This window comes from Moschus berezovskii, chromosome 17 (genome assembly GCF_049115385.1).
Source record: "Moschus berezovskii isolate FMDL1 chromosome 17, NW_MosBer_1.0, whole genome shotgun sequence".
Lineage (NCBI taxonomy): Eukaryota > Metazoa > Chordata > Mammalia > Artiodactyla > Moschidae > Moschus > Moschus berezovskii.
In genome coordinates this window covers 12226158-12241692 of record NC_142476.1, presented here as the reverse complement: position 1 = coordinate 12241692, position 15535 = coordinate 12226158, and the positions used below count along the sequence as shown (strand labels likewise).

The 15535-nt window shown below is 55.4% G+C and overlaps 1 protein-coding gene across 3 annotated transcripts; it reads left to right on the top strand.

The window, feature by feature from the left end:
* Window positions 1–237: 237 nt before the first annotated feature.
* On the top strand, window positions 238–12983 carry ADIPOR1 (adiponectin receptor 1). Of its 3 annotated transcripts, none has more exons than XM_055418925.2 (8): window positions 238–393; window positions 6889–7120; window positions 8232–8348; window positions 8984–9155; window positions 9505–9691; window positions 10491–10678; window positions 11675–11868; window positions 12163–12983. In XM_055418925.2, the coding sequence occupies exons 2-8, from the start codon at window positions 6980–6982 to the stop codon at window positions 12289–12291; spliced, it is 1128 nt and encodes a 375-aa protein (XP_055274900.1). In that variant the 5' UTR covers window positions 238–393; window positions 6889–6979; the 3' UTR covers window positions 12292–12983. The 3 variants fall into 3 exon arrangements, with proteins under 3 accessions (XP_055274900.1, XP_088701327.1, XP_088701325.1); XM_088845201.1 differs by lacking the exon at window positions 238–393 and adding an exon at window positions 4573–4726; XM_088845199.1 differs by lacking the exon at window positions 238–393 and adding an exon at window positions 6122–6274.
* Window positions 12984–15535: the final 2552 nt, after the last annotated feature.

Genomic DNA, 15535 nt, shown 5'->3' with positions numbered 1-15535 from the left:
GGCCGAGGGGCGGGCCTGTGGTCGGGACTGCGGGAAGATTGCGGGACAGAGGAGTCTGGGGGCGCTGCAGTCCATGGGGTCGCAGGGTGAGACACGGTTTAGCCGCTGAAGAGCAACAAAGATCACCGGGCTGGAGAGGGCGGGGTCAGGTGGAGGGGCGGGGCCGGCCTGGGGGCGGGACCAAGGGGCCGGCCTGTGATTGGGCTCCGCGAGAGCCGGGGAGCCGCGCGTCTGGGAGGACGTGACGCTCTCGCGGAGGTGACGCCCTGCGGTTGCGCGCCCCTTCCGGCCCGGGGCGGGCGCAGAAGATCCGGGCCGCTCGGCCGCAGGCCGCCTCTAGGACGCGGGATGTAGCGCCGGCGCCGCGGCCCCCAGCACAGCCCTCTGCCCGCCGTAAGTTTCCCTGGGCTCGGTGGCGAGCGGGCCGGAGGGCGGGCTCCCCGCGGCAGTCTCGGCGCGGGCCTGAGGCGGCTGCCGTGGGGCTGGACCGCCCGGGCGTCCCCTGGGCCCCCGGACCCGCGCCCGGGGCCGGCCGCTCCTCCGGCCTCAGCGCGTCGGCTGTCCACGTTCCCGGCCCCTCCCGTGCGAGTCGCGTCCCCCGCTGTCAGCAGCCGCCCCCGGTCGCCACGGTGAGACGTCGGGCTTCAGGCTCCGGCTCGGGCCCGCCAGGCCGGAGCTGAGCCTGGTCCCAAGGCCGCGCGAGGCGAGAGCCGAGGGGCCGCGGGCCTGAGGCTCGGAGCCGCCGTCCGGCGGGGAGACCCCGCCTTCGGCAGCCCGAGGAGCCCCGCGGTTACCAGACCGTGACAGTGCCCCCACCTTGGCGGCGGGGAAGGGGAGGCTGGTGGACAGTTGGCCTGTGTGTAAGGTGGCCCTGAATGCTGCAATGTGAGCGAAATCTAAAGTACTTTGGGGAAAAATGAAATTTCATTCCCTCAGAAATCTCTCATTGGTGCCATCCTATGTTTGAGGTTTTGGGTCAAGCCTTCAGTTTTTAATGGAATAAATAGGTTTCCCCTCGGTTTCCGGCGCTGCGCAGGCGAGTGGGAAACAGACAAGGCGAATTTCATTTAGGGAGCTTCAGGTGTCAGAGGAGCAACAGGAGGCCTGCAGAGTGCTTTGCTAGGTTAACCTGGCTTTTCCCCCCACGGAGGGACAAGACACAGCAGGGGAAGGATGCATAGGCTCCCCGCTTGAATCAGGCGAGCACTGGACTGACTGGTTCTCTCTGAAGTGAAGGGGCTGTGGGGTCTGTTTACAGCTAAGAGGTAGGCTTGCATCACCTCTTGTGGCACAGCTGCTGCTGCTGCTAATGTTTGGTAGTGTCCACGCAGTGCTGGGATTCAGGCGGGGCACTGACACACAGATTGCAGCCCTGGAATTTCTTCACCCCAGGAGTAACTTCCGTGTACTTGGGGCATCCGTCTTAAGGACTGGTGTGTTGCCTGTAAGCAGCCATCTCAGGGCAGGTCTCCCCAAAACTGTACCTAATTGTTGAGTAGACTCTGAAAGCATTCTGTTCTCAGGGGCCGAGAAACTATCTGATGCCCAGGGGATGAACAGAAATTTTAAGCAACTACTTTGCCTGCATGTTGAAAGCTCAGACAAGGGCACACCCTTCCCAGCGGGCTCCCAGTTGCTAATGGATGAAGTGCACTGCAGACTTTAGCTTTTAGACAGTCTTCAGTTGCTTCTTAAGTCTGGCCTCACATTGCCTTTCCAAGATTTCCTTGTGGAGAGTGGATTATTCACTGCCCTAGGGGCTCTGTTCTTTTGAGCCTGCCCAGGTTCACAGCACTACCCTCAGGAATGCTTCGATCCTATCAAGATCCTTTCTTAAAATCTTCCACAAAACCTTTCCCGATATTCCACCTCAAACTGAGCTTTTCTTCTGAATTCCTCCATCACTTTATGGCATTTAGCCTTGCAATGGTGGCTAGTAGAACAGATAAGTTATTGCCTCCTCTTAAAATCGAGGCCAGCCACCATGTGAAGCCAGACTCTTCTCTTTGCCTTGTCCCTGTAGCCACAGTGCCATGCTTATTTGTGGATAGGTAAAGAAATTTTCACTTCTTTCTAGGCCAGTAAGTGTGTTCTTTATTTCCCTAAGAAATTTCCTTGAGTTCTTTAATATAAAGCCAAAAAGGAGCTGTTTGACACACTTGCAGCACTGCCCCACCTACTGGTGATCATACTGGCGAACTAAGTGACCTCAGTGAGAGTGGCTCAGCCGTGTGTGACTCTTTGCGACCCTATGGACTGTACAGTCCGTGGAATCCTCCAGACCAGAACACTGGAGTGGGTAGCCGCTCCCTTCTCCAGGTGATCTTCCCAACCCAGGGATTGAACCCAGGTCTCCCGCACTGCAGGCAGATTCTTTACCGCCTGAGCCGCCAGGGAAGCCAGAGTCGTCTTTGCGAGCGGAAGCGTCAGCAGTGCTGGTGGCTGTTCGCGGCGCTGGTGTCCATCGAGCTGCTGCATTCTGTCCTTAACGTCCGTTTGTCCCTCATGTCGCCCACTGGACTTTGTTCCTTTCACTATTTCAAGGCTAATTGCCTTTTCCTGCTCAGAAATGTTGGGGCCATGATTACTGTGTATAAAGTTTTCGCTGTCTTAGATTGAAAAGATCCTTGAAAGTGCCCTCGAGGCAAACTGATTCCGAGTGATTCGCTTTTCGGCATGTACCTCGTTTACTTTGTTTCCCCGGGGCTCTCGCAGGATACAGTTAGCATGGAATGTGTGACTGTACTTAAGAGCCAGGTGTTAGACCCCGGGCCGGTATGGAACACCTCCGCGAGCCTGTTTGCTTTACCTTGAGTCGCGCCGTCCGGACTCCGGCTTGAGCGGGAGGCGCGCTGCAGAGGGCGCCGGCGGCTGCTTGCCTCGCAGACGCTTCCGTCAGTGGCACCTGTGCTTGAGCAGGGGCGCCGAGGCGCCGCTGCCACCGCTCAGTAGCTTTCAAGCATGAGCCTTTGCCTGGACTCATGTTCCCCCGCAGAGCTGTGCAGCCACCGTCCCTGACAGTCGTAGAGGAGAAGGTGACTCTGCTCTTTGTCTTCAGTGCTTTGAGTACTCTTGCTTTGGGCTTGCCTGGTGGCTCAGTGGTAAAGAATCCTCCTGCAGTGCAGGAGAAGCAGATGTGATCCCTGGCTCAGGAAGATCCCCTGGAGAAGGGAATGGCCACCCACTCCAGTATTCTTGCCTGGAGAATTCCATGGACAGAGGAGCCTGGAGGGCTCCAGTCCATGAGGTTGCAAAGAGTCAGATGCGATGGGACAAGTCTTGGTTTACTGTGAGAGTTAGGTAGGCATAAGAAGGAGCTTAACTTGTGGAACCTCCAAGGGCCCAGGGACCCTAGATTAAAAATTTCTAGAAGTTCTGTGCCTTTGACTCCTGAGGAGAAGTGTACTACAATACGAAAAACTTGGGAACCAGTTCACAAAATAAATGTCTCCAAAAGTGTGAGAGAAATTAACTCACCAACAAAGGCTGGCAACTAAGAATCAGTCCTTTCCCAAGTTTGGCACCAGATAATCTTATTTATAGGAGCACAGGCAGCCCCTGCCTCCACAGCCCTACCCTCTAATGTCATAGGGTTATCCAGCTGGAGAGCTTAGTGGTAAAGATTTATTAGCTTGAATTAAAGAAATCCCATCAAAAATGCACTCAGTGGAGTTTGGCCCAGTTATAATTGCTTTATTGGGTGTGGCGATTTTGAGGAGAAATGTGTTTCCTCTAAAACATATAAGGATAGGAAAGTTTGTGAGGGCCTCCCTGGTGACTCAGCGGTAAAGAATCCACCTGCCAATGCAGGAGACACGGGTTCAAGAAGATCCCTCACGCCAAGGAGCAGCTAAGCCCCGGCACCCCACAACTACTGAGCCTGTGCTCCTGAGCCGGGAGCCGCGACCACCACAGCCGCAGTGCAGCAGCTGCTGGACCCGCATGGCCTAGAGCCTGAGCCCCACAACCAGAGGGGAGCCCCTGCTCATCGTGACTGGAGAAGGCCCATGCAGTGACAGAGACCCAGTACAGCCATAAATAAATAAACAAAGTTAATCTTTACCAAATGTTAAGAAGAAACCCTTGAAATATTAAAAAAATCAGAAGCAAAGCTCGTGGGAAAGTGAAGCCCATCTGGCTCTGCGTGCTCATGGAGTCCGTCCTCACACCCCAGGGGCTGGTGCTGACATGACACAGCAGACACCGAAAGGCCTGCCTGTCCGACTGCCACCGTCTGTGAGAGGCCCACCCTGTACCCTGCCAAGTGTGCTTTCAGGCTCTAGCGTTACTTGCTTCTTTCTTACCAGACCTCCCCTTCTCTCCCTTCCTGTCCCTGCGTTGCTAGTTTAGAAGACTCCGCTGGACAGTGGACTTTGCTCACTGTGGTGACCTGACCTCTGCTGAGCATCATTGTCTGTCCTTTGGTGCGTGATGATGTGTTTTGTGTGATGAGTTGTAACTGGTGCCTGGCTTGTGAGTTAACGGGTGCCTGTCAGAGTCAGTGACTCTGCGTCTAGAGATAATGCTGGGGGTGGGGCGTGGGAGCCAGAGGGGCTCAGAAGTGACAGAAGGTGGTTTCGACTGAACGAGGAAAGCCTTTGAAGACTGAGGTCCTCCTAAGAGGATGCTAGACTTGAGGGCGTGAAAACCTCAGACCCAGTGAGAAGTGAGGACGCGCACCAGGCTGGAGTCTGTACCTGCTCTCTGACCCTAGCTGCCCAACTTAGTGAGTGTCGTTCTCATTCCCACTGGTGAGCTCGCCTGCACTGCGTGTGTGCCACCCTAGGCCAGGGCTCCCCCCGTGCTGTCCTGCTGGAGCAGTGGCGCTGTCACTGGTTCTGTGCATGCCACGGGTGACCTTGTGCCACCAGATTACAGGCTCCTTCAGGACAGTGACTTGTGTGGCTTGGGGTTTTGCACAGTACCTTAAAGTACCTTAGAGTGCTGGCACTAAGTGCATCTGTTAAGTATTCCGGGGGTGTGCTGGCTACTCTGGGGAGGGGGACAGAGAGCGGCCTAGAGGCCTAAGTGCGTAACTTACGCCTTGGCTAGTGGGTCACACGCTTGCCGGTGGGAATGCTGCCTCCGTCATTCTTCCGTCTATTCTGAAATACAGCTTCGGACCACAATCAGGGATATGTATAAATTAGTGATCTGTGTAGCACCGCATCCAAGAACCTGAGAAAATATCTATTTTTTAACCCTAGTGGCCACCTCTCAAGTACTGTATTCTAGCTGAGTATATTTCCCTTTTCATACTTTTCTGGGATGCCCAAAGCCATCTATATTTTTCACTGCAGAGTAAGTTGTTTCTTACTAAAGCTTCCATCAGGTAGTACTTCAGTTTGAGGAACTGTGTTTTGTGGTCAGCCTATTGAAAAAGGTTGCCCAGTGCTTCTGCTCACGTGGGTCGCCCAGCTCCTGAGGGTTTTGTGGGCCTCTGGCTTCCTGTTCTCCTGGGCTCCGTGTTGGCTGCAGCTGCGGGCTGGCATCTTCCTTCTCAGAGTCCTGCGTGTGGAGGCGGCGGCACTGCCTGACTCCGGCCGTTTGCTCTCCTAAACTCGCTCTCCGCCGCCCGTGTGTCGACACCACGGCAGGGTCTGTGGACGGAGTCCCGGCCGTTTGCTCTCCTAAACTCTCTCTCCGCCCCGGCAGCTCTCAGCCGCGCTGATGGCTGAGCCTGGCGTGACTGTTTTGAAGCTTGTGGGCTGCCCTCACCTGACTACACTGATCTGGTCATAATCTCTGAGAAGGAATCGAGATGACTCTTGGGTAAAAGAACAGGTACACATGTCAAAGATGGCTGTGCAGTGAACAGTATGGAGACAGACACTGCCCTCTCGGGAGCGAGGCTGCGCGGACCGCCCTGATGAAAGAGCTGGCCCCCGAGCTCTGCTTCCTCCCCGGAGGGCAGCTCGCTCCGCGCAGGTGTTACCTGGCCATAAGCATTGCCTGGTGGCTCTCAGGGCTCAGGTGACCAGTGCAGGGAAATGTTACTATTCTGGCTGCTGTTGCTGTGAGCCGTAAATTCCTTTGTTGGGAGCGGGAAGTCGGAAGTCTTGGGGCACTTTTCCCCTCCTCTCAATGCTCATCTTATCTTCCTGAGGCCTGATTAAAGACCGCCTCCTACGGGGTCTGTGTGCTGTCTCAGCTCCAAAGCTCTTTGGAGTGGAACCTCAGTTATGATCTGTGATCGCTGGGACAGGCCGGTATTGAGCCAGTTTGGTGGCAGGGCAAGGGTGCGTGGCCACGTGTCTTCAGCCTCCCACAGCAGGTAAGTTACTGCTGCTGCAAGCCAGGGCTGTGAGCACAGTATGCTCTCCGCACAGAGCCAGGTGCGATCCTCTAAGAGAAACAGCAGGCCCCGCAGAGAGGTTAACCCCCGGACAGCTAGCCCACCCTCAGCCCACTTCTGTAGGCGGCGCACACGTGTCAGGAGGTTTGTAGGTGAAGCCCGCTGAATTCAGTTGGCAGGTAGTTCATATCTAAGCCTGGGTGGCCTGTGGGGATTACAGCCAGGTGTCAGCTTCCTTTTTGCTGCTCAGTCTCGGAGCCAGGCTTCTCCAGGGCCAGCTCTGGGAACCGGGATAAACTCGGCTCACTGAACGGGCTCCCTGTCTGTGGGATGGATGTAGGGTGGGTAGCTGTTTTTCTGGGGTGACAGTTTGGTGCAAAACACAAATCTTTTGAAGCACCTAGGTTTTCAGCCTTTAAGGTTAGTGAAGCCTCAGTAAAGGCTGATGGTACAGAGGAGGAGAGATGCAGCTAACTGGCCTCTGGGACTGGAGAGGGTATGAGTGGGGGGCTGCCTCTTTCTCGGCATTGACTTCAGAAGTGAGACATCAGAGGGATAAAGTGTCAGTGTTCTGTGTCTGTGTTTGCTTCCAGGGTCCCCATCACAGGGAGCTCTGGCCCCTGGGGCCGAGAGACCCCACCCTCTGCCCAGGCTGAAGCCAGAGGGCCCCGAGGTACCATCCTGATGTCCTCTCACAAGGGACCCGCGGTGGCCCAGGGCAACGGGGCTCCCGCCAGCAACAGGGCAGCCGACACAGTGGAACTGGCCGAGCTGGGACCCCTGCTCGAGGAGAAGGGCAAGCGGGCCATCACCAGCCCAACCAAAGTAAGTCATCTCCCCAGTCAGCCTCTCCTGAGATCTGTCGGTCTCCCCGGAGCCATAAGGCTCCGGACTGTCTGTCCTGACGGAAGGCAGGAAGCAGTCAGCTCAGATCAAGCCAGGCTCCATATACCTTAGAAAATCCCTGCTGCTTCGGCAAGCTAGAAGGCTCGTGGGAGGAGCAGGTGCCGCCCCAGGCTGCTGTGGAGGCCGTACCTGGCCGCTTTATCTCATTCTTCAGAGTCCCCAAGGGACGGAGCCCGGGGGAGAAGGCCCCATTCCTGGAGGCTCCTGGCAGGGCCTCCTGTACAGGAGTGGGCTTTTTGTGTTGCCCGAGCAAAACTCCAGTAGCATCCCCACTCTGAGGGAGACCAAGGACTCTATGCCCAGACGGACAGAGGGTGAATTTGGGGGTTGGGGGGGGTGGTTCTTCTATCACGAGATCTAAGAGGAAGCATTGCAGGAGGAAGACTGGCCCCGCGGAGGAACTGCCCTCCCCGCCTCGGCTCTGGAGGTCTCCCCGGAGGCAGGCCCTCCTGCTGCTGCTTCTGTGGAGCTGGCTTTGAGGCCCGGCTTCTCCTGGAGCCGTTGGACACTGTCTGGGCCTCAGAGCCGGTGCATGGAGGACTGATCAGATTGAGAGTCTTAGCAGATCTCTGAGCTTCTGTCTTATTCCTTCTCGTTCAGCGGTCTGAACGAGAAGTGTTTGGGAAATTGGGGGAAGCTGAGGGCTACCATCTTAGAGACAAAGGTGGGCTGCTGGGGCCTGAGTGCAGGCCTGAACTGCTGACCCTGCGCCTCAGGCGCCAGCTCCCTCAGCCTCTCCCCAGGGCACTGCGGTATGCTCTCCCCCAGCGCTTGTGATGTTGCACACTTAGGCACTGTCCTGCTTCCGGAGAGCAGACCCAAGGCCTGTGTGCAGGAGAGGCCGGCGGCCTGTGTGCAGGAGAGGCCGGAGGCCTGTGTGCAGGAGAGGCCGGCGGCCTGTGTGCAGGAGAGGCCGGAGGCCTGTCTGCAGGAGAGGCCGGGCAGTGGACGGCGTGGCCTGGCTCGCGGGTGCCGGACGTGCACGTCCCCAGGCCCTCCAGGGCTGCAGCCGCTCTCCCCTTCCCCGCAGGCCGAGGAGGAGCAGGCCTGCCCGGGGCCGCAGGAGGAGGAGGAAGAGGTGCGAGTGCTCACACTGCCCCTGCAGGCCCACCACGCCATGGAGAAGATGGAGGAGTTCGTGTACAAGGTCCTGTCCTGGCGGGGAGGGAGCGGGCTCATCCACCTGGGGCTGAGACGGGAGCACCGCACCTTTATCAGCACTCTGAACACGCGTTCATGACGCGCTGTGTTATCAGAACTTGTCATTTCTGAGTGATGACAAGTAGAAACTGATACCTGCAAAACTAACGTGAAAATATCTATGGCTTCCACGGGGTACAGAGTCACCAGTTCTGGTGCTGAACTTGCTCACCCACTCTCTGGACACTGTCCGTTGTCTTTACATCCTAGGTTAAGAACTCCCGCTCTGAAAAGTCACAGTCTCAACACAGTGAGAACTTAGCCGCTCAAGGGGGGACGATGACGGCCAGCCAGCAGAGTAGGGGGGCGGTGAATGTGTCTTTCTCGAGCAGCTGAGAGGGGGTCCTGCTGTATTGTGACCCGCACAGAAGCACATCCAGATAAGCTTCCTGACACGAGGGCAAAGACACTGCTAAGCGGGGGTCCGGGGCAGCCTTGCTCCTGCTGTCCTGGCGTCTGCAGCCCCGGGCTGGCCCCCACCGCTCCCCAGGACCCTCCAGAACCTGGAGGACGCTCTCCTGCGCCCGCGTCCTGGGGGAGGCTCGTGGCTCCCAGCCCCGCTCAGCGCGTGTGTGGTTGCAGGTCTGGGAGGGCCGCTGGAGGGTCATCCCGTACGACGTGCTCCCGGACTGGCTGAAGGACAATGACTACCTGCTGCACGGCCACCGGCCGCCCATGCCGTCCTTCCGCGCCTGCTTCAGGAGCATCTTCCGCATCCACACGGAGACCGGCAACATCTGGACCCACTTGCTCGGTGAGGGCGCACCTGCCTCTCGCCCAGGGGTTGTGTGGCCTTGGTCCACGGCAAGGAGAAGCACCACTGTCGCGGTTATGAGGGAGCTGGCGCTGTCTTTACACGGCCAGGGAGCTCAGGGCGGCAAGCTGGGGAGATATCGGAACGGACCTCCTCTGTGGTCAGAACCGCCCGGGGCTGGCAGCTCCGCGCACGTCAGATATCCACCGTCTAAAGGGAGCGTCCGCATCTCAGTCGACGCTCTTTTTTGTCTGGGTCTCTGGGTGCCCGCAGCTCAGCCTGTGGCATCAGGGCTGGTTTAAACCATTGCATGTTCCTCTTTACCTCAGACTTTTCTTCTCTCCTGTAGGTTTCGTGCTGTTTCTCTTTCTGGGGATCCTGACCATGCTGAGACCCAACATGTACTTCATGGCCCCCCTTCAGGAGAAAGTGGTCTTTGGGATGTTCTTCCTGGGAGCGGTGCTCTGCCTCAGCTTCTCCTGGCTCTTTCACACCGTCTATTGTCATTCAGAGAAAGTCTCCCGGACTTTCTCCAAGTGAGTCACAGGGATGGTGGTGGGGAAGAACCATGCGTGGTTCTCATGCCCTGTGATCTGGGAGCTGGCGGGGTCCTGGCGACTGCAGTGACTCCTCAAGATTCCCTGATGCTTCGTGGGTTTAAGAGGGTCAGGAAGCTTTTCTCTTAAGTCCGTCCTGAAAATTCTCACTGCAGCCTCCTCCACAGACAGAGCCGGCAGTGGGGCTCTGGGTGGCTCTCCCGCACCGCGGGCCTGGCCGCGCCCCCTTCCTGTTAGGGCGCCGCCCCGCCACGGGCGCGCCCACCCACCGGCCAGGAAAGCTTATCAGAAGCCCCAGACGCCCGTCCTCCCCAGCGCTGAGCCTGGGCTTCTGTTCGCTTGTTTCTGTTGTTATTTTTGGTTTTGGAAGTGTTGCTGAGTTACTTTGTTTTTCTCAATAACACCAGTAACAAGTAATATATTTTTATCATTAAACAGTCAACTAAAAGAGAACACTACCTCCTTAGTCATACTCCCACTCTAAGGGTTTTGGCTTTAGAACTGTCAGAACTGGGGAGTACTCTTCCTTCCTGCATGGAAGTTGGGGCCTGGCTGGATTGTGATGGATGGAGCTCCTGACTGTCTGTGAGGGGATGTGGCTGTTGACTGCCAGGGGAAAGGGATGCCCTTCAAACGTGCCCAACACAGGAGTGCCTGACTGTGTGGGGGTTTGAGTCAGGACACAGGCCGGCTGCGTGGGGAGTGCGGGGCTTCATGTGGAGCCTGACAGCAGCGGAGCCCGCCCTCCCACTGGCCATTCCGCCTGTGGCTCTTTCAGGCTGGACTATTCGGGGATCGCCCTCCTGATCATGGGGAGCTTTGTGCCCTGGCTCTACTACTCCTTCTACTGCTCCCCGCAGCCGCGGCTCATCTACCTCTCCATCGTCTGCGTCCTGGGCATCTCCGCCATCATCGTGGCGCAGTGGGACCGCTTCGCCACGCCCAAGCACCGGCAGACAAGGGCAGGTGAGTCGAGAGACAGGGCGCGCCCCTCGCAGGTGTCTGGACCTTGAGCCTAAGGGGTCAGCCCTGGGCCCCCACCCAGACCCTGATCTATGTTCAGAACTTAAAAACAGCATGAATTTTCAAAGCTCAATTTCCCTGCAAGTTTCATACTATTTCAGTGAAATGTTCATAGGACAGTAATTAAAGTGCAGAAAAGACTACTCTTACATCTGGTTTGGGGAAGTTAAGAAAGGTACAAAGCACAGTCCCTAGCTCACCTAGAGTTCTTTTCCTAAGGGAGTGAAAGGCGTGGCTTGGTAGAGAAAGCACCTTGAGCTCTAGCCGTGCTGAAGAACGCGGTAGCCCCTTCCTGGTGTCTCGTCCAGACTCCAGCTTTACTGCAGCCACACGTCAATTACCACTGTCTCCAGTCCCTTGAGACTTAATGTCGCTGTGGTTTAACCCTCATTTTAGAGAGTTAACTATTCATCGAGCACCAGCCTGCATGCTGGCGCCTCACCCCGGGCATCTGCAGAGGTGAAGTGGAGCTCTACCCAGCAGCTGTGGGTAGGGTCCTGGTGTGGAGCGGGCACCATCTGCTCTTTCTCTTATGACTTCTCACCTGGGTCCGTCTCCTCTGGATGTCAGAGTCCTCCTATTCCTTAAGTCTTCTGTGCTCTTAATGGGAAGCCCATCCCGCTGGCAAACTACCTGAGGGCTTACCGTCTCGGTTTTGTAGCCAAGGCAGCCATCAGAGTTTTGATGTACATGATCGCCTAGGCTGCTTAATAGGTAATAAAGAACACAAGATGTTTGTTCTTGACGCTCCATAGGCGGGAATGGCTGTGTCGGCATTTACCCAGCCTCCTTCCCACTCTGGACGTTGAAGACACATCTGATGATGGCTCTCCATCTTGTGCAAACTTTCCTGAACACGTGCTGTTCACCGGAAAGTACCTTGCGTCAGGCAGGGCCGCAGGGCCGCCCCTGCCTGACGCACCCTGCCCATCCACTCAGGGGTGTTCCTTGGGCTCGGCCTGAGCGGTGTCGTGCCCACCATGCACTTCACGATCGCAGAGGGCTTCGCCAAGGCCACGACAGTGGGCCAGATGGGCTGGTTCTTCCTCATGGCTGTGATGTACATCACTGGAGCCGGCCTCTATGCCGCACGCATTCCTGAGCGCTTCTTCCCTGGAAAATTCGACATATGGGTAAGAAACGACTGTTCGCAGGGCTGTGGGGTGAGACTGCCCGCAGGTGGAGGTCGGAGTCAGAGGCGGAGAGAGACGGGCAGGTGGTGCTGGGGTGACGCGTGTCCCTGCTCACGCCGGTGCTTGTGGGTGGGTGACTCCCGGACAGGACTTAACACACTGTTTTTTCTACAACAAATTTATCAGTTTTATGGTGCAGAAAATTTTGCAGAGGAACTAGAAGAGGCGAGCGCCTCCTCTGCTTCCTCCAGGTCTCCCTGGCATCGCCCTGAAGCTTCTCTCTCGTCCCTGCAGTTCCAGTCTCATCAGATCTTCCATGTCCTGGTGGTGGCGGCCGCCTTCGTCCACTTCTACGGGGTCTCCAACCTGCAGGAGTTCCGATACGGCCTAGAAGGGGGCTGTACTGACGACTCCCTCCTCTGAGCCGCCCCCAGGGCGCAGGAGGAACTTCCCAAGTGCTTTTAAAATAACTTCTTTGCTGAAGTGAGAGGAAGAGTCTGAGGCGTCTGTTTCTGGAAGAAACCTCTTAGAGAATTCAGTACCGACCAAGCTTCAGCCCACTTCACACTCGCTGGGCAATAAACTCTCCGTTCCCTCGCTGAGAAAGGTGAGGTAGGGCAGGCGCAGCCACCCTGCCCCCGGCCGCCCCTCACAGAGACGGGGCTGGGAAGCTCACGGTGAGATCTGACCTGTCCTCGCTCCATTCTGGGGAAAAGCGATGGACTGGGACTCTTCAGAAATTCCGTTTCTGGAAGAAACTGTTCCTCCCTCAGCCCCGTCCTGACTCTGTAACCTGGCTTATGACAGGCCGTCCGTTTTTGTAGCACACTTTTCACAAACAGCTATAACCTGGTCCCGTCTTTCTAGGGCCTGGGCCTGCTCACATGGCAGGAAGAACAAAGCCACCAACTTTTACACAGCCCGGCTAATCATGGAAGTGTGTCCAGCCTTCAGATAACTTGAGTTTTAATTTTTTCTTGGCAGAGTAATGTAAAATTAAAAGTGGGGAAAGATATTTAATATTTAATACTAAGCTTTAAAAAGAGACCTGCTGTCATTGCTATGTATCTTGATGCAGAGGCTATGGTGACAATAAAGGTCCAGAAGACACTTGGCACGCTGCGCCCCTCGCGTGTAACTGCAGAGGGCTGAGGCCGGCAGGGCTGGTCCAGGTTCTGCTGAGGCTCAAGTCTGAGTCCCAGGTGTTGCAGGCTGGCGTGGGCGGGCCAGTGAGCCAGCCTGACCAACCACAGGGTCTGCTGCTCCGGGCCGCTTCACCCATCTCTACTGGGGACACAGACGCACCCTGGAGCAGCCAGTGTGCTGTGGCAGCCTTCCGTAACCAGAAGATGCCTGCGTGAACATAAGTGGTCTTCCATAAGATACTGTAGACTTTTAAAACTGCCGTGATTAAGGTTGTCTCATCGAGAGGTTACTCCACACCCTTCTGTGCCTTTGCATATTGTCGTCAGCTTGACACGAGTTCTGTCCACTGGATACAAAAGGTGGTCACTCGTGAGCTAGTATAGGTATCGCGTGGGAGTCTTTGCAAGTTACAGAGTTGGATTCACTTCAGCAGTCAAGTTTGAACAACCAGGTGAATAAATGATCCTTTTAAAAAATTTGAACGAGGCCAACAGATCTCTGCCTCCAGTGCTAATCAGAGAAACATAAAACCAAACTGATTCCTACCAGATTAGTATTAATTAAAAATCTTAAAAATGGTGGGCTTTCCTGGTGGTCCAGTGGTTAAGAGTTCCCCTGCCAATGCAGGGGACACAGTTTCAATCCCTGATCTGGGAAGAACAATGTGAGCTGCATCTGGTATCTGTCCTAAGTTACTTCGTTTAAAAAATGCTGGGAGACTTCCTGGCAGCCAGTGAAGTGACTCCAGTGCTTTCAGCACAGAGGATGCTTAAAAAAACTTTTTAATGCCGGTTCTGACTCACCAAGTTGTTTCATAACTCATCAGTGGGTCACAACTCACATTTTAGAAAACATTCCCTCTGAGAAACTTAGCTTGTACCAAAAAGTTTCATTGTAGCTGTGCATAGTAGCAACATATTGCAGACAAGCCAAATGTCCAGAACTGCTGAGTGGAAAAATAAATCTTGGTTTATTCTTATGAAACAATTCAGCAACAAGAGCTAGTTACGGTAAGGACAATGCGGCTGAATCTCAAGGTTAGGAGAAGAGAGTGGGGCTACTTAGAGAGACCACATCTGGTGTGACTGCACTGATGAGCTGTTCAAAAACGCACAGAATTAACTGAGTGCAGACGTCTCAGACTGCCGACCTGCAGGCTGCAAACACTCACGGCTGCGCTGCGGGCTGTGCTGTGGGCTGCACAGTGGGCGCAGCCCGCCTCAACCCACCAGCAACTGCGTCTTTACAGAGGGCTGCCTCAAAGGCTCACCCTCAGCACCACCCCCCAGCGGTGCCGCCGCCTGTCTGGCCCCCAGAGTGGTCCACTAGTACAGAAAGGACCACGTCTGGTCCAGCTCCATCCGTGCTGTACTTGAGAACACAGCCCCGCAGCTATCGGTGAGGCCGTGTGTGTGTGTGTTTCCGCACTGCTGGCAGACCACTCCAGGGAAATGGTCTAAGCGAGGACATCTACTGAGCATCTTCTTCGTACTTGATTTTTGGCAGTGCTGGGTCTTCATTGCCATGTGCAGGCTTTCTCTTGTTGCAGCAAGCAGGGGCTACTCTTTACTGCACGGGCCTCTGGTTTCGGGGGCTCCTGTTGCAGAGTACAAGCTCTGGGCATGCAGGCTTCAGTAGCTGCGACTCCTGGGCTCTAGAGCACAGGCTTGGTAGTTGTGGTGCAGGGGCTTAGCTGCTCTGTGGCGTATGGGATTTTCCCATTGTCCGTGTCATTCCCGGACATGGGCATTGAACCCGTGTCTTCTGCATTGACAAGCGGATTCCTCTCCACTGGGTCACCAGGGAAATCCTCTGCACTTTCCATGTCATTTTATGTTTTTATTTTTAACCCTATCAAGTAGGTAGTATCCCATTCCACAGATGAAAAGGTTAAGGCCCTAAAAGACCAAGTCTTTTTCACAAGATGGCACGATCAGAGTATCTGATTCCAGGTTCAGATCTGACTTAACCCCAGGTTTCAAAGCCTCGGATCATTTAAAAATCCTGATTTGACTATCCAGCCTTGTCTTCACCAACTCTGCTAACTAGCAGCAGGTAGTAGCTTCTTTCTCTAACTGCATGCTGTGGTTCATTCATTTCCTAAATATTTGTTGAGGGCACTATAGGAGAAAAGTGATGAGAGAAACAGGGATGAGTTCTGTTTAAAGAAAGGCCAAGAGTAAAAGCTGACTCTGGCTCCACCCTCTTCCAATCAGGTAAGCAATTAGAGGAGAGACTAATTTCTAGCTGTAGAACATCTACAACCTTGCAATCGAAGAAAGTTTCAGCAACGCCCTGTGTTTGGAGAAATCCTTGACCCAAAATCTGCTGACAAGGGAGTCCCATCTCCCCAGAAAGTGTCTTCCTCAGTATCTGCCTTATCTTCCGTCAGGACCAGGAAGCAGCCCTTGGGGGCATGAGCTAGGGCTGGGAGCAAACTGATGATGAATTTCGAAGCAACAGCTGGGGCCCTGCTGTGATTACATTCCGTAATTATAAGGCATATTCTCCTGTCTGCCAT